General features: G+C 39.3%; 1 protein-coding gene across 1 annotated transcript; it reads right to left on the bottom strand.

Annotated features, from left to right (window-relative positions):
- Positions 1–471: 471 nt before the first annotated feature.
- LOC121385864 (microfibril-associated glycoprotein 4-like) lies at positions 472–18787 on the bottom strand. The gene is made up of 6 exons (XM_041516652.1): positions 18726–18787; positions 15322–15566; positions 11171–11316; positions 9559–9655; positions 3513–3677; positions 472–734 (listed from the first exon to the last, which is right to left on the bottom strand). The coding sequence occupies exons 1-6, from the start codon at positions 18785–18787 to the stop codon at positions 472–474; spliced, it is 978 nt and encodes a 325-aa protein (XP_041372586.1).
- Positions 18788–19593: the final 806 nt, after the last annotated feature.

Genomic DNA, 19593 nt, shown 5'->3' with positions numbered 1-19593 from the left:
ACCAGGCGCGGATCCAGGAGTCTTTAATAGAGGGGACCTAAAACCCGTTGTTGTTTTGGAATATAGAATTTAAAGGTACTTGCCAGGTGAACGGCAAAGGTTTTCATTGTTTGTATTTTATAATATATATTAGAGGGTGGGCCCATTAGGCCCCCGCTTGGATCTGCGCCTGGTCATAACGGTATCAGATGTGAGTGAAGGGGCGGGACGTAGCCCAGTGGTAAAGTGCTCGCGTGATGTGCGGTCGGTTTGGGATCAATCCCCGTCGGTGAGCCGTGGTGTGTGTTGTCCTGTCTGTGGGATGGTGCATAAAAAAGATCCCTTGCTACTAATGGAAAAATACAGCGAGTTTCATCTCTGACTATATGTCAAAAATACTGGATCTTTGACATCCAATGGTCAATGATTAGCAAATCAATGTGCTTTAGTGATGTCGTTAAACAAAAACAAACAGCCGTGTCAGTGACGTCATCAAACGATCCTGGGACTGGGTCGGATCTTCATGACAGATTTCTTCAGCGAGTAATACGGACCCTTCCACGGCGTCCAGCTCATGCCGTCAGTGTGGTCAGAGTGATTTCCCTTGAGGTAGAGGCCGTTCAGGTTGGCAAGATGGCAGTTCCCGTACCACCATGCTCCTTTACAGACCTGCGCGCAGTTGCTGGACGGTGCTGTGTCGGAATCGCGGTCGTACGTCGAGAAATTGTAGCCGTTGTGGTAACTCAGACCATCGCCTGGAAAACAAGAAATAGAATTTTTTTAGTAAATCTAGAAATTGTACCAAGCGGAGATCTTTTAAACCTAAAATTGAAGAACGTATAGTCTATCCCACATGTACCCCCAAACAGAAACCCCTAATATTAATACCATAGTTACATATATAAATAGTACTCTTTATTATGCAACGTAACTATAACATATCAGATGTTACGGTTTGAGGATAACTGTGGTCCGTTCCATCCTCCTACAAAAGTTTTTTTTTTTTTAATAATTTTAGTTTGGTTTAACGTAAGACCATCGCCTGGACAAAAAGTAGAAAACATTTGTAAATCTGGAAATTGTACCAAGCTAAAATTGCAGAACGTATAGTCCGTCCCACGTGTACCCCCAAACAGAAACCCATAATACTAATACTATAGTTACATACATAAATAGTACTCTTTATTATATATATATATAACGTAACTATAACATATCCGACGTTATTGGTTGGGGATACCTGTGGTCCGTCCCATTCTCCTACAAAAATGTAGGTTTTTTTTTTTAATAATTTCAGTTTGGTTTAACGTAAGAAGAAAAGTAAAAGTGTTTTGGAAATAACAAAAACAAATTACTATTTTAGAAAATAATCGGCTCAGAAATAAATAACTTATAGTAAATTGCATAGTGTGTTAAAAATGCGTTCCCTGTGGGAAGGACTCTTAGCTTGAACCTGTGAAAATTAACCCTAATTTTGGTTAATCTACAAACCTGTAACACAGTCGGATAAAGTTACAATAGTTAAAAGGTAAAGTGTGTTTTGTTTAACGACACTACTACAGCACGTTGCTTAATTAATCATCGACTATTGAATGTCAAACATTTGATAATTCTGACACGGAGTCATCAGAGGAAACCTGCTACATGTTTCCTTAATGCAGCAAGGGATCTTTTATATGCACTTTACCACAGACAAGAAAGCATATACCACGGAATTTCACCAGTTGTAGTGCATTGGTTGGAACGAGAAAACCCCCAGTCAGTTGAATGGTTCGATCCTCCAAAGTAAGCACGTCAAACTAAATCCTAGTGGGGTTGTTGTTGTTGTTTTTTGTTTTTTTTTGTTTTTTTTTGTTTTGTTTTTTTTTTTGGGGGGGGTTGCTTTCTCTGCCAGGTCAGGTCAGGTCAGGTCAGGTCATAGATTTTAACGTCCACATTCAGAACAAGCTGTTGTGGCAAGTGTCGACTTTCACCGGCTTCTCCGTCTAGGACAGGAAACTTGTTTGTTAGGGGTGGGTTTGCCTTTCCACTCCTCCATACATTTAATCTCTCCAGTTCTCTTCGACAGGCCTGCACTATCAGCGCTTATTGGATTGATGAAACACGTGGTTTATTATAAAATGGTGTATCATGTCATATGACATGGTATGTTAGATATTAAAGTCTGATGTATCATGCCATATGACAAGTGGTGTATTAGATATTAAAGTCTGGTGTATCATGCCATATGACATGGTATGTTAGATATTAAAGTCTGGTGTATCATGTCATATGACAAGTGGTGTATTAGATATTATGGTCTGGTGTACCATATGATATGACAAGAAGTGTATCAGATATTAAAGTCTGGTGTAAATAGTCAATGGTGTCAAATTACATGTGGTGTATTAGATAATAAAGTCTGGTGTATGTCATATGATCATGTGAATTATATAAAGTCTGGTGTATCGTGTGATATGATATTAAATTAAATATTAGTCTGGTGTATCATGTGGTAGTCTGGTGTATTAGATATTAAAGTCTGTGTAGTATATGATATGACATGTGTAATATATGACAAGTGGTGTATTGGATATTAAAGTCTGGTGTACATATGACAAGTGGTGTATTAAATATTAAAGTCTGGTGTATATATGACATATTAGATAGTCTGGTGTATCGTGTATGATATGATATTAAAGTCTGGTGTATATGTAGATATTAAAGTCTGGTGTATCATGTGATATGACAAGTGGGTGTATTATGTGATGGTGTTTTAAAGTCTGTATATGTGATATGACAAGTGTATCATATGATATTAAAATATTAAGTCTGGTGTAGTGACAAGTGGTGTATTAAATATTAAAGTCTGGTGTAGTATGTGATATGACAAGTGGTGTATTATATTATATGATATTAGATGTCTGGTGTATCATGTGATATGACAAGTGGTGTATTAGATATTAAAGTCTGGTGTATTATATGATATGACAAGTGGTGTATTAGATATTAAAGTCTGGTGTATATGTGATATGACAAGTGGTGTATTAGATATTAAAGTCTGGTGTAGTATGTGATATGACAAGTGGTGTATTGGATATTAAAGTCTGGTGTAGTATGTCTGGTGTAGTATGTGATATGACAAGTGGTGTTTTAAATATTAAAGTCTGGTGTATCATGTGATATGACAAGTGGTGTATTAGATATTAAAGTATGTTGTATCATGTGATATGACAAGTGGTGTAATAAATATTAAAGTCTGGTGTAGTATGTGATATGACAAGTGGTGTTTTAAATATTAAAGTGCGGTGTATCGTGTGATATGACAAGTTATTTATTGGATATTAAAGTGTTGTTTATCCCCTCCCCCAATCAAACCTTCTTTAAAATTTTAAACTATTAAACTACATACATACATACATACATAGTATGGGTTGCCCCCTTCCCCCCACACCCCCCTCTCCCCCTTCCACCGCCCCCGATATAAAATCCTGGCTACGCCAGTGGGTGTATCATGTGATATTATGTTGGCATATTGTTCTTCCTGAGCCTACCAGCGGTTCCTGTGTACGTTCCTATTTGCAACCGGAAGTGGTCTTCTTCTGACGCCAGGTAGAAGTTATTGAACAGAGCGTACCTAGTGCTTCCGTCAAAGTCTTCCAAGTCAATTCTCAGATCATAGTGACCCTGGTTGGTTATACGATAGATGTTTGTGTTTCCTGCAAAATGATTGAAACTCTGTAAGGTGGATAAATTGCTCCCAATATACTCTTCTGTGTGTCCATACACACGCGCGCCCACACACGCGTGCGCGCCCACACACACACACACACACACACACACAGTATATATATATATATATATATATATATATATATATATATATATATATTATGTTTCGTTGTTGTATGTTCTGTTAATAAATACATGTATATGCCCAAGCACATGTATTTCAAATTCATGTGGGTTATCTTTTTTGTTTTGTCATTTACATATTTTTACAATATACGCAAAAGATGCCAACAAAAGGGGTGGGGTAACAGTTATATATTAATTCGCCTTTCAACTGGGAATGCATAATTTTCAGAGTTTAGAGGTACGCTTCTTACAATATTAAACGAAATCATCCAGCTGCAGTGCAGTTTCAAATTTGAACACTTGTATATTACTTTCGAAAACTCGAACTATTTCCTCGTCCCCTTGAAGATCGAGTTATCGAAGTTTGACACATGTGCAGGGGATAATTAAATCCGTTCTGGCCTCACAAATTGTCCCATGCCGTTGCTGGGACTCAAACTTGTGGCACCGAATCGCCCGCAAATTGCAAGACTAACCACAATGCGCTCTGAACATGTATATGTGTATGTATGTATGTATGTATGTATGTATGTATACATTTCAATCAACTCGGAGATCATTTATAAAATCTCCAGTTCACGTTTCACAAGGGTGGGTAATTCATGTGAACTGAACAAGAGCATCTTTTATCACTAATTTATTTTACACGAATGTTATAACCTTTTTGTAAAAATGCATGGAATATTTGAAGTCATTGGGCTATTTCTCTTTCCAGTGCACCACGACTGGTATATCAAAGGCCTTGGTATGTGTTATCCTGTCTGTGGGATGTTGCATATAAAAGATCCCTTGCTGCTAATCGAAAAGACCGGCCTTGGTGGCGTCATGGTTAGGCCATCGGACATAAGGCTGTTAGGTACATAGTTCTCAGCCCGGTGCCGGCTCACACCCAGAGCAAGTTTTAACGACTCAATGGGTAGGTGTAAGATCACTACACCCTCTTTTCTCTCACTAACCACTAACCACTAATAACTAACCCACTGTCTTGGACAGTCCAGATAGCCGAGGTATGTTCCTAGGACAGCGTGCTTGAACCTTAATTGGATATAAGCACGAAAATAAGTTGAAATGAATGAATTAATGAATCCAAAAGAGTAGCCCATGAACTAGCGACAGCGGGTGTCCTTTCTTAATATATGTGTGGTCCTTAATCATATGTCTTAAGCCATATAACAGTAAACAAAATGTGTTGAGGGCGTCTTTCAATAAAACATTTCTTTTCACCACACTATAAACCCACTCTTGGTTTCCAGGATAATGAACGAATTAATTGCACGCGTGGTTTAGCAGCAACGAGGAAAGGAAACGTTAATCATCTGAAGCGCAGAAAACAACTATTGTTGGACATCGACCTGCAACTAGACTGTGTAATGTATTGGATTTTTAATGGCTTTGTAAGGTGGTGTTAATCCATCTTGCAATCTCAAACACAATATTTCACAACATACGGGATTAACAGCAACTATACACCTTTACACAAATACCAGCTGAAATCTGTTAATTATTTCCTTTGACAGTTTTCATTAAAACTGAGTAGGCTAATTGAATTTACTTATGTATTATATTTTTTATCACTATTAAAAGTATAAATGTCTTGCTGTACATTTAGTGTTTCGAGTGGAAAATTCTTGTTTCCCGTGGCAGCATTAACGTTTGACAAGACTAGCAGGCAGTACTAAACCAAATAACTTCCGACTGGATCAAAAGTTCGATGTGCACCGAAGTTTTGATAGAGCAGTTAATACCACAAATCCTGTCATTGGTGATAAATGTTAGTGTGTTTGTTGTAAAAAAAAAAAAAGTTTTATCTGGGCAAAAAATCCTTGATTCCCAGGATAATTAACGAATTAATTGCACGTGTGGTTTAGCAGCAACGAGGAAAGAAAACGTTAATTACTTGAGTCGCAGAAAACAACTATTGTTCCACACTCGACCTGTAACTAGACTGTGTAATTTATTGGATTTTTAATGGCTTTGTAAGGTGGCGTTAATCCATCTTACAAAATTACAAACACAACATTTCACTACATGCAGGATTAACAGCAACTATACATCTTGCCAGAAATACCAACTGAACTCTGTTAATTATTTCCTTTGACAGTTTTCATTAAAACTGAGTAGGCTAATTGAATTTACTTATGTATTATAGTTTTATCACTATTAAAAGTGCAAATGTCTTGCTGTACATTTAGTGTTTCGAGTGGAAAATTCTTGTTTCCCGTGGCAGCATTAATGTTTGACAAGACTAGCTGGCAGTACTAAACAAAATAACTTCCGGCTGGATAAAAAATTCGATGTACACCGAAGTTTTGATAGAGCGGTTAATACCACAAATCCTGTCATTGAAAAAAACAGAAGTTTCATCTGGGCAAAGAATTTATGCAATTTTATTTCATCTAGTACCACTGTGTCAAGTAGCCTTGTACTTGAAACATGGGGTACCTGTAAAAAAAAGTACTCAAATTTTGTGCGGAACTAGGGTAGTCACAGACGCTACCCGTTATCTATGAAATGAACATCTTCAACCCCATATCATTTTAAGTGTGACGGGTGGTGGTGTATATGTCAATTGATACGCTGCAGATAGGAGTTTTACCACATATGTTACTATCGTCGTCTATGGGATTTGATTTGGTGAGCTGCTATAGGTAGCAGGGAAGTAAATAATAAGACACTGTCCACCATAGTAACATAAATGCAAAACAAAACAATAAAGAGAAAAAGGGAATTTTCCTAGTTGAAACACACATGTGGTGATGATAGCCAGTCCTTGCTTTGTGTGGCAAGATTATCTCAACTAGGTGATGTCAAACTGATTCTCGAAATAATCTTTTGGAGGCACTGCCCTCCCTCCCCCTCCCCCTCCCCCCACCCCGAGTTGCCGTATCACGGCTGCTAAGAAGTCACTTCACCCCGGCCATGTATTGATACTCGGTATACACAAATAACTTATAGAAAGTGAGATCTCATTCAACACAATTGTGGACTATTTAGGCAGGTGCGAGAGAGAGAGAGAGAGAGAGAGAGAGAGAGAGAGAGAGAGAGAGAAGGAGAGAGAGAGAGAAGCTCAGTTTGACCATATAGATAGATAGATAGACAGACAGGCAGACAGACAGAGACAGGCAGACACGCAGATATAGATAAATATAGATAGATAGATAGATAGATATAGATAGATAGATAGATAGCTAGACAGACCGGCAGACAAATAGACAGATAAGACGTTGATGACCATGTATTATCATAATGACCATGATGATGATGATGATGATGTTGATGATGATCATGATGATGATGATGATGATGATGATGCAACTTAATTCGATGCTCAGTACATGCAACAATTATTCCCTGTCCGCAACCTGACTGTCTAGCCAATGTGTTAGTAGACAAGCCTCTCATAAAGGTTTGCGTAAACCATTAGCGGGTGAAAGAAGAAGTTTTAAAGTTGCAGAATGATAGTTTCAAAATGACTAAACATATTATTTTATTAATTTTTTATATTTAGTCATTAAATTATGTTTTCCTTTAAGCCAATACTAATCGCGTCCAGCACAACTTCAGTTGAGTTAACATCTACTAAAACTAGCGAGGGCCGAAGGGATTCCCCTCCCCACCCCCATTTTGGTTATGATATTAAACAAGCTTCCGCTTCGTATCATGTTTCTGTCCCAAGTTTTAGCGAACGACAATGAAAATAATTTTCAAAACGGACATAAACATGATCCGAAATGGTGGTGAATTTAATATTCTATTTATTACCCACAAACGAACTTATTTATTTCACTCATCTCGTTTAGTTGACGTTCCTGTAAGGTTGTAGTGCGCCATTCGATAACGTCATCGTCCGACATCGAAGTGTTATGTCCCAGTTGGCGTTCTAGTTGGATTTATTACACACCAGTGTAAGATATTGCTCATGTCATAAAAATCACTTAATATCTAACTAGTGTTATATTGGCGTGATATGAGGTAGATCACTTGCTGACCAAATTCGCAGAAAAATAACGTATAGTAGGTCTCGACATCTGCTTACTTCTGCGTTGCGGCTTGTTTGCAGTTGGTTTGTAATAAATAAAATACTAAACTAGCTTGTCTGTCGTACCATTTCTGTTAAACTCGTGAACAGTGTTGGTATCTGACTCGCTTTCGCTCGTCATATACCAAAACTGTTCACTCATTTCATAAAAATGGTATGACAGGCAAGCTCGTTTAGTATTCTATATGTATCACTTTGTTATGTACCAAGATATCTTTAACCATATGGGCAATAATATATATTACAGAATACACATTATCCCGTCCTCCTGTCAAGGACCTTTAAATTCTATTTTTAAAAACAACAACGGGTTTTGGACCCCCTCTATTACAAATCCCTGGATCCGCGCCACCTGGCGTCTCTTGTAGATTGTTCAAGTTTATTTATACGTGGAGAATACTTTAAACAGGGTAGAAATTAGGAAATATTTCCAATGGTATTGCGGGCTTGTGGCCTAGACGAGTTCCTAGTTTCCATGAATATTCTCACTGGCTGAATCATGTGACATTAAATTGTGTAGCCTATCCTGAGAAGACCGGCCTCGGTGGCGTCGTGGTTAGGCCATCGGTTAACAGGTTGGTAGGTACTGGGTTCGAATCCCAGTCGAGGCATGGGATTTTTAATCCGGATACCGACTCCAAAACCTGAGTGAGTGCTCCGCAAGGCTTAATGGATAGGTGTAAACTTGCTGCTAATCGGAAAGAGTAGCCAATGAAGTGGCGACAGCGGGTTTCCTCTCAAAATCTGTGTGGTTCTTAACCATATGTCTGACGCCATATAACCGTAAATAAAATGTGTTGAGTGCGTCATTAAATAAAACATTTCTTTCTTTCTTTCCTATCCTGAGAAAATAAACTGTAGGCTTTTTTTTAATACATGGATTATAGTATGGGTCTTAAAAATCATGAAATGGCTTTAAAATAAAATGAACATTGAAACATATAGGTTACTCACTCGCCCAGTGAACTAGCACCAGTTATATTCATCCCCAACGATCTCTACCAGTTCTGGTGTTATGCTAGTGTCAGAGTATCAACTGTCACGATCGCTGGCTAACTCAACAGTTGTGTTGTAATTTCTCCTACTCCCAACAAACGACTGGAGCGCTTCGAGTTACGACTAATCGATCTTAGGAGTTGTTTACGACGATAATCGAGTTGTTAGCACGCTCACACTTGCAACTGTCACGACTTACGATGGGTGCGCTCATATTAACAAATATTAACAACTAATTTTTCGTAGAAATTGTATACGACGAGAATCGAGTTGTAAGAGTGTTCAGACTTGCAAATGGACAGCTGTAGAAGTCGAGAAATCGGCAAGTTGGCACAATCCGTCGTGACAGTTGGTAGTCTGCTCCTAGCATTAGCTTTTCTCCATGCTAGGTCCTACCCAAAAAGGAAGGAAACGTTTTATTTAATGACACACTTAACATGTTTTATTCACGGTTATATGGCGTCTGACATGTGGTTAAGGACCACATATATATTAAGAGAGGAAACCCGTTGTCGCCACTTCATGGGCTACACTATTCGATTAGCAGTAAGGGATTTTTATATGCACCATTCCACAGACAGGATAGTACATACCACGGCCTTTGATATACCAGTTGTGGTGCACTGGTTGGAATGAGAAATAGTCCAATGGGCCCACCAACGGGGATCGATCCCAGACCGATCTACCCAAAGAAACCCCAGTCTTACCTAACCAGAACTCGTTGTTCAAATCGCCAAACCCGTCCCTGTAGTCATTCCAAGTTCTGTTGAAACTCTCCGACCCGTCAGTCCGTCGCTGAATAACCTAGCGAGAGAATGAAGAAAGAGAACACTCAGTTGTAGTTGGTTTTGTTTAACGACGCCACTAGAGCACATTGATATATTAATCATCGGCTATTGGATGTCAAACATTTGGTAATTCTGACATATATCTTACAGAGGAAACCCACTACCTTTTTTTTATTAGTAGCATGGGATCTGTTATATGCATCACCCCACAGACAGGATAGCACATATCACAGCTTTTGATATACCAGTTATGGTGCACTGGCTGGAACGAGAAATAGTCCAATGGGGTCGATCCCAAACCGACCACGTATCAAGCGTGTCGCCCCAACTCTTGATTCAAAGGGACAGTCCTGAGTTTGCTGCAATGTTTAAGATGTTATCGACTAACAGATACTTTTTAATGATTGTAATTACATATCAAATATATGTTTCTGCATAAAATATTAGTGGCTGTATATTAAACGTGTTTCTGATCGTTCTAATATTTGTACTAGGTTAAATTTCATTTTATTTCCTAAAAATAATTTTGTTCGTACATACGTAATTATTTGAAGACAAAATCCAGTTTGGGCTTATTACAAATATTAAGACGAACAGAAACACATTGAATATACAGACACTGATATTTTAAACCAGAAAATATAGTTAATATGTAAGTTTAATCGTAGAAATATTTTATTAGTCGGAAACATCTTACAATGCAGCAAACTCAGGAATGTCCCTTTAACCATACGTCTGATATCCCAAGCCTATTCAACAGTTTACACTGTAAGCCCCTTTAAACCATTATACGAGATATTCACACCCGCATCTTGCCTTAAAAAAGCAAACAATAGGTACATGATAAGAGTTTTGACTTGCAGTTATTCTTTCTGGCCTTTTCACATACATAGGTGGATGTCCCAGTTCACCATATACAGCAACATTACAGGTTGACTTTTTAACTGATAAAATGTATTCATAATATTCCAAATGAACACGTTCAGTATCAGAAACGTGGTGAAATCCCCATACTTCAGATGCATACAAGTAAAATTTATCTCTGCCTTAAGATTTATTACCAATAATATTTTTTATTTAGAATTATCGTGACATCCAATAGCTGATGATTAATAAATTAATGTGCTCTAGTTGTGTCATTAAACAAAACCAATTTTAATAATACTCGTAGCTGTTTTGGTTGACAACTTTTACTAAAAGTAATTATATTACTTTTGTCTTATCTGTGTTCATACTATAATCACATTTATTACAATATATATTTCAACTGTCACGGATATTTTATAAACCTGCGGCGGATTTGGACATAAGAAGTGCCTCACAAGCATATAATAAAGTAAATAGTTTCAGATTATCAAAACATACAGGCTCAGCATAATTAATATTCATAGAATTCGCAAAATCATTGATAAATAGAGGAAACAGTACTGGAGATAATGGGGCACCCTGTTTCACTCCGACAAACGACTAAATTCCTGGAATATTGATCACGGCTGAAGATACAAATCGTTTATGTTCACAAAGTACTTACCAACCAGCCTCCATTGATGGAGTTGTTTTCACAAGAAACATTGATTGGAGGACCATTGTCACGTGGTAAAATCGCGTAAAGACCATTGGTCGCTCCTCCATTCATCATGACGTCATAGCAGTCGGACGTAACGCCTGATAAAAGTGCTGAAATAAAATAATATTAATTTTGAAACAGGTCATAAGGTTTAACGTGCACATTCAGAGCAAGCTGCAGAGGAAACGGTTGAGGGGGTGGGGTAGGCGGGAGACGGGACCGCCTGTGCTGGCAGGCGCAAGAAACCACCAGCAGCCTGACCGTGGTCGGTAACAGGCGGAAGATGTGGGTGCATCTGTACCTTAGGGTCTATTTATAACGAGTTGGGGCGGGACATAGCCCAGTCGTAAAGCGCTCTCTTGATGCGTGGTCGGTCTAGGATCGATCCTCGTCGGTAGGCCCATTGGGCTATTTCTCGTTCCAGCCAGTGCACCCCGACTGGTATATCAAAGGCCGTGGTCTGTGTTGTCCTGTATGTGGGATGGCTTCATATAAAATATCCATTTCTACTAATGGAAACATGTTGCGCATTTCCTCTCTAAGACTATATATTTGTCAGAATTACCAAATGTTTGACATCCAATAACTGATGATGAATAAATCAATGTGCTCTAGTGGTGTTGTTAAATAAAAACAAACTTTAACTTATTTATAACGACAATCTGGTTGGCTACGTTAATAGATGAGTCATGAGCAAATGTCACAGCCCTCACCGTGAAAATAATAGAGGGGAGTCGTTAATTGCTCCTCTACCCAAGATTATGGGGAGACATTTGAGAAATTACCATATTGATACCATATAAATTCCCATGCTAAAGCGAGCTACAAATCACCCTCCTTGAACTAGTCTCAGGTGAGCGATGGCGAATGGGAATGACCGCCCACCTTAAACGACGAGACCTGATGCCATTGAATGTCCAGAATCTTTGACCGTGAACAGACGTTCCTAATGACTCATACCGTTAAGTTTATGTCAGGGGGGTTTTGATTGGTCAAATGAAAGATCATCAAGACACAAGATTCCAGTCAGATTATGTCGAAAGTAGAGGGGAAAATTGCTTACCTACATCTCAGCACACTTTAAAGCGACAGATCCTAGTTTTTAAGACTATGTAGAGCGTATTTTCCACTATTAAAGTCGTTTTTCGATCATTGAATCAGACATTACTTACATTTTAATTAGATTATCGATGTCAATACATCTGAGGGTGTCTAGTCGTCCTGGTGTTTGTAATACCACGAAATGAGTTTTCTATAATTCGAAAAACGCACGTAACTCTGAGCAGTAACGGTTATAGAGACGAACTCCAGTTTATTCTTAGAGGGTATTTCTCCGTTTCAAAGAAAGAAAGAAAGACATGTTTTATTTAACGAATCACTCAACACATTTTTTTTTACGGTTATATGGCGTCAGACATATGGTTATGGACCACACAGATATTGAGAGAGGAAACCCGCTGTCGCCACTTCATGGGCTACTCTTTTTCGATTTGCAGCAAGGGATCTTTTATATATACCATCCCATAGACAGGGTAGTACATACCACGGCCTTTGATATACCAGTCGTGGTGCACTGGCTGGAACGAGAAATAGCCCAATGGGCCCACCGACGGGGATCGATCCCACACCGACCGCGCATCGAGCGAACGCTGTACCACTGGGCTACGTCCCGCCCTCTTCTCCGTTTTAACGTCACGGACTCTCGTGTCACTTTATTGTGTTCCTGGTGTAGAATAACCAAACGCTGTGTCCATTTTTACTGGAGGAAATTAGTCTGCGACTTTATGTGTAACAAGTAGCTATTTTGACATACTACGGCCTTTGACAGACCAGTCACGTGGGGCTGGTTGGGACAGGGGAAAACCCGAGTCATCGACGGCGATCCATCCTCTAAACCATCACACCTCAGCGTTGTACAGCTGAGCTACTGTCCAGGCAAGCGATTTCCGAAGCTATGTTAGCGCTACGAAATGGTAAAATCATCGTTGGCAATGACATCTCTACAGCGCATGCTACAGCTTACGGTGGTTTTAACATAGCTTCGAAAATATGGGCCTAGGTCTATAGGAACACCCACCCACTCTGTATAAATAAAGGGAAAATATGGCTTGTGCCCCCACCCCACCCCACCCCACCCCACCCCCCACTAGAGGTTGTGCCCTCTCTCCCCAACGCCAGATATAGTTCTTACGGGCCTGCATTCCGCTTTGTATAGAGTTCGAATATAAAATCACGTTTTTCGTAGCTACTGTGAAATCATTTTTATTCGTGGTGGTCTCATTTTCGTGTAATTTGTGAACTAGAGCAGTCAACGAATTTAAATATGTTTGGGGCGGGACGTAGTCCAGTGTTAAAGTGTGGTCGGTCTGGGATCGATGCCCGTCGGTGCGCCCATTGGGCTATTTCTCGCTCTAGCCAGTGCACCACGACTGGTATATCAAAGGCCGTGGTATGTGCTATCCTGTCTGTGGGATGGTGCATATAAAGGATCCCTTGCTGTTAATCGAAAAGTGTAGCCCATTAAGTAGCGACAGCGGGTTTCCTCTCTCAATATTTTTGTGGTCTTTAACCATATGTCCGACGCCATATAATCGTAAATAAAATGTGTTGAGTACGTCAACGAATTTAAGAACCCCGCTACATTTTTCTATTTAGCAGCAAGGGATCTATCATATGCACTTTCCCACAGACAGGAAAACACATACCACAGTTGTGGTGCACTGGTTGGAATAGGAAAAAAACACAATCAGTTGAATAGGTCCACCGAGGTGGTTAGATCCTGCCACGCAAGTACCAAATATCGGCGTGTCTTAAGTTTAAAAGATGCCAATCGTATTCAGAACTTCGGTGTGACCCTCCGGGAGAGGAGGGTGGTAGAGGCTGTTAGACCCAACAATCTACCCCCCCCCCCCCCCCCCCAACGGCCGAAACAGCCTACAACCTGCCGCCCTGACTGCTGACGTCTCCATAGGAATGTCCAACCGTCGTTCAGTCCAGTCTTGGCATCTTCATAGGATATTGAGAGATTAGTAGAGTGATGATTTGTAGTCCAACGTTGGTAATGCTTTTAGTTGAATGTTCCAAAGATGGTAGCTTTGAGGTTTATAGAGGTATAAAAGATGCGAGAAGAAACCATAATACATTTAACCGATTTAGTATAAATCTAGTATTTAGTATTCTGAAAAGCCAAATAACTCAAAACATGTATACAAGGGTTAGGAGTACTGTATATTGTATAGGAGCCTCGAACATGGGATAGAAATAGCAACTGAAAATTGGGTGGTGTGTTTCAGTCATTTTACAAATTTAACTGAATGAAAAATTGGTCCATTGGTCCAGAATGACTCAAAATTATTAACAAATACCTTTAAATTCGGACAGTATATGGAAGACAATCAGTGGCGGGTCCGGAAAATGCATTTATGAGGGTGGGACTGCAATGATATGTTCCTAAGGGATTCCTCTGATTCTCAAAACGAAAAATTATATATATATATATAATATCTTACATTTTCTGTGCAATCAAAGTGTGTGTGTGTGTGTGTGTGTGTGTGTGTGTGTGTGTGTGTGTGTGTGTGTGTGTGTGTGTGTGTGTATCTTACATTTTTTGTGCAATCAAAGTATGTGATAATTTTCAGATCACATGCTTTAAGAATTTGATAACTTTGCAAATTAGATGTAAATTAATCGGTCACGGCACTAGGTTTATTGATATTTAAGCAAAACGTACTATGGTGACACTCCGTAACTGACGTATGCATTCATAGTTAAAACATAAAAACATTTCAATAGCAATTTTACACTGAAAGCTGTCCAGCGTTCAAAAAACAAAAAACGTTATCCACTAGTTTATTTTGATGTAAGGACACCCAAAATTACGTCGTTCCAGTTTGACGTCATTTCTATTCAAAAAGACACCACGTCACATATGCTTACGTCATTTGAATATCTAGCAATGGCGGACTGGAATAAATTTGCGTGTACAGTTGCGTACAAAAACGCGTTATATTAACCTTGATATTATATGATAAAGAGATTACAGAAAAAAACACTCTGGTAAAAAGACAATATTACAACTGCAATATTAATTAACTAATGATATTAACGAAACTTACTGTAAGCTTTTATCCCATCCTGTTGTTTAAACGACAGTGTGTTGAAGCTAACGTCGTACACTGAACACAGACTGGCGTTTTTGTCGTAGAAGAAGCCGAAACACGCCGCAAAATTGCTACACTGTCTGGCACACTGTACCAGGTTCGCGACATCACACGATGCCAGTGGACGATCTGTCGGCTTTAAGTCGGCAAAGAGAGGCACGCGACGGAACAGTTTATTAACAGTCTCTCCACTAATTAAACTGAAGAAAATAAGAAAAACGCCAAAGAAATTTCTCCATAAATTGAAATTATTCAGCATTATATAAAGTGTCATCTTCATTATACATGCGAACCTATTTTAAAAGTTCAAACTTGTAGAGCAGAAAGCGGTATTATTGTGGTGCGTCACAGAATGACCGAGTGCAAACAAGCGTCAAGGGTAAGTTATGGTTATTGAATGTTTTGTCGAGTGTATCTGTGATAGACGAAGGGGGTTGGTACGAGTCTGCGCAAAAGACGAGTACCGCCCCTTCGTCTGTCAAAGATGCACGAGTCAAAACGTACAATAACTGTTTAGTAGCATTGACGGATTTCCATAATTTTTAAAGACACGCCCATATCCCACGTGACTTGAAATCTTTACAGCTTTCGTCATGTCATATTTTGAACAGTTAAGGAGCAGTCTGCGTTTGAATATGGCGGAAGAACTTGATGACATCGTCTTATCGCAAATTTGCGAAGCCATGGAAAAAGACAACTGTTTAGCAGAACATTATAATGATTTGTCATTGTCACAAGTGTTAGATCAGTATGAAATAAACAACTCGTTTACCGTGGGTCCGTTTGATATTGAAGTTGATTTCCCCGAACCTGTGAAAATACAAGTTACAATGGATGTGTCAGAATGCTGTAGTTTTCCCGCTCCTGTATCTGATGAGGAGATCAGAAAAACTAATCGAATTGAACGAAACAAAAATGCCAACAAAAACACGGCATGGGCTATGGGTGTATTTGAAAAATGGAGAGAACTTCGGGTCGACATTCCGATTTTGACGGATATGACTTGTGATGATAATAATTTGCATTTAGGAAAGTTCATGATGGAAGCGAGGAAACAAGACGGGGTGTCTTTACCCGCCCCAATCGCTGTACATGATAGCCTGTGGATTGCTACATCTGCGTGACACTAATGTAAATGACAAAAAGTTTCTTGAGGACAAACACACAAGATTTGCCCCTTTTCGCAAAATTTTGCATGCAAGAATGAAAGAACTTTTAACTCTGGGTTACGGCACACGTGTTAAGCAAGTGGATCCCATAACACTGGAAGATGAGGACATAATATAGGGAAAGTTGGTTTTCGGAAATTACTGCGCTGAGGCTCTTCAGAACACTTTTATTCCTGCAAATTATTTTGTCATCGCGGACATGATGAGCACCACAGCCTAATGTGTGATCAGTTTATTGTTGGGGACAACAGCAAAAGGAAACACGTCGAATTCATCGGCAGGAGCAAGAAGATCTTTAAAGGCGGACTTGCTCAGAAAGAAGTTTGAAAACAAACGAATTAAACACTACTGCTCACCAGGTAAGTCAGATATGTATATGTAATACGACAGATACGTTTTAAGAACTGTTTGAAGTTATATAATATATTATAACGCATATTTCTTTGACAATATACACTGACTATAACAATGTTAAGTTGCGGATTGAGTTTTTCAAATGGGGTGGTGTTTCAAACAGGGTTGTGTGTGTGTGTGTGTGTGTGTGTGTGTGTGTGTGTGTGTGTGTGTTAACCGAGATATTAATAAAATAGTTCTCTAAATGCAAATAAAAATACAGATTGCCCCATATTAAAAATTAATAAGTTTCATGACTTTATACATATTTTTCAGGAGATCGCTGCATTGCAGATTACTTTGGCCAATACCTGTCACTACTGGGTGGAAACGGGTCCCTTCTACCGGTGTCTTCTACCGGGCAGTCCTATTCGATATGGAAGCCAGGTGTTGGGTGGGCGACCGCTCTATAGTCCGAAGGTTCAGTGGTCCGAAAGTTCAATAGTCCGAAGGTTCAATGGTCCGAAAGTTCAATAGTCCGAAGGTTCAATGGTCCAAAGGTTCAATGGTCCGAAAGTTCAATAGTCCGAAGGTTCAATGGTCCAAAGGTTCAATGGTCTGAAAGTTCAATGGTCCGAAGGTTCAATGGTCCGAAGGTTCAGTAGTCCGATAGTCCGAAGGTTCAGTAGTCCGAAGGTTCATTGATACGAAACACTGTACTCCGTTAACGTAGACTAATGTTTTACTACGTCTAATATGTGTATTGTATAAATAGGACGTTATAATTATGTTAACATAATCATGCATTTTATCCTCAAAGTTTTGCAACAGAATTGCTTCAGTTGAATTCGTAGCTTTGCTTAATATAAGATTACGGTACATTTAACTGTTAGAATAATCCAGTGTCAAGCCTTTAATTTAATAGTCAGTCAGTGTCATAATTTCCCTAACTAGTACACATTGAAAATTAACAAGTCTCAACAGAACTGATCCCGCACATTTTGTCGCTGGGGCCATTTTGTGGCCATCAAACCATTTCGTCGTTGGTGACAAAATCGTTCGATACTATACATATTTTAGGATACAAAAATTATGAGATGTATAATCATAATTTTTGTATATTTATTAACTCGACACACAGGATGAAATATTGCTCCCAGATATTTTTGTGCTTATGTTGGTTTGATTTTTGTAATGTTTAAGTATTATTTTATTGTAAATGACATGCAGAATGTAAGGGAATCTGTTTATAAAATGTGTCATTACTAATGATGCTTGATATAACTTCATGTATGGTTGGTTTATTTAAAATTGGCTACACTAGTTCGGTTTGCGTTATATCATATATCATACATATATATATATATATATATATACACACACACACACACACACACACACACACACACACAAAGAAAAAAGTTAAGCACCCCCAGATATGATTACTTATATAATATTGGCATGCATTGCAACTGAAATTGCAATGACGATTCTGACAGGCATAGCGTTCCATAGAAAGGATGAGATCGTGCAAGCATGACAATGGTGTCACATCTCATCGTCGCGTGCACGTGCAACATGCCACCCATGACTTTTCCAAAGTGCAGTATGGGTGCGTGCCCAAATTGGGTATTTAACGTGGCCGTCTTGCACTGTTGCATCATTATCAGTGAAGATGAATCGAAGGAGAATATCAGTGGATCAAAGATCACAAATAATCGGCATGCGTAACGCAGGAATGACGTTCAAAGCCATCGGCCGTCAGCTGGGGTACCACTACACAGTAATTAACATGGATGACAACGCAAGGCCTCATCGTTCCCTGGCATCTCCAGAACAACGCTGTGACGACTTTGCCTTGGCCCGCCATGAGCCCCGATCTGAATCCCCTGGGGCACATTTGGGACATTCTTGGCCATCGAATACAGAAATTGGACCCCCCCCCCCCCCCCCCCCTGTACAGAATCTGAGAGAATTGGAAGCTGCTTTGCATCGGGAGTGGCTGTTGCTGCCTCGTCAGAAGATCCGACACTTGACTGGGAGGGTGAGGAGCGGGCTTGAGGCGGTCATCCGAGCACGTGGAGGGTACACAAAGTACTGAACGTTTGGACTGTCAGTGTCGTCTAGATAACCGAATGTAACTTTTTACCCACAATTGACAATCTGCAAATGTCGTATGGACTCTGTAGATCCATACTTATAACGGGTATGTGTTGGGGTGAAAACACGACTGGTGAGGTTGCGACCATATTGTGATTAAAAATTCACCACAGCTGACAATTGTTTGTGTTTTCCTATTGTCAGAATGTTGTTCTTGCCTTTCACATACATTGCCATGACTTCATTACGTCAGTAATTGCATGCCAAAAAGATTTTCATTCGTCAGTCAGAAATTTCGTGGGGGTGCTTAATTTTTTCTTTGTGTATATATATATGCATACACACACAAACACACACACACACACACACGCACACACACATATATAAAAGGTTTCGCACGCTGTATATTACTTTTTTTAAAGTGAGTTCGCACGTTTTAGTTTGAAAATAGTTGTTAAGATCCGAAAACAAACATTTCATTAAGTTGGTCGCCCTAGTGTACAATTAGTAAATAGACAATACTAAACGATCTCCCGAGAGAAGCTGTATATTTTACGAGTGCGTTTTCAATCGCGAGCGAAAGTGAATGATTGCAAACGATTGGAAGTTTCTCAGGATTTAGAGT

The sequence above is a fragment of the Gigantopelta aegis genome, chromosome 12 (assembly GCF_016097555.1).
Source record: "Gigantopelta aegis isolate Gae_Host chromosome 12, Gae_host_genome, whole genome shotgun sequence".
Taxonomy (NCBI): domain Eukaryota; kingdom Metazoa; phylum Mollusca; class Gastropoda; order Neomphalida; family Peltospiridae; genus Gigantopelta; species Gigantopelta aegis.
Note: the sequence above shows the minus strand (reverse complement) of the source record. Positions and strands in the feature narration are given on the sequence as shown.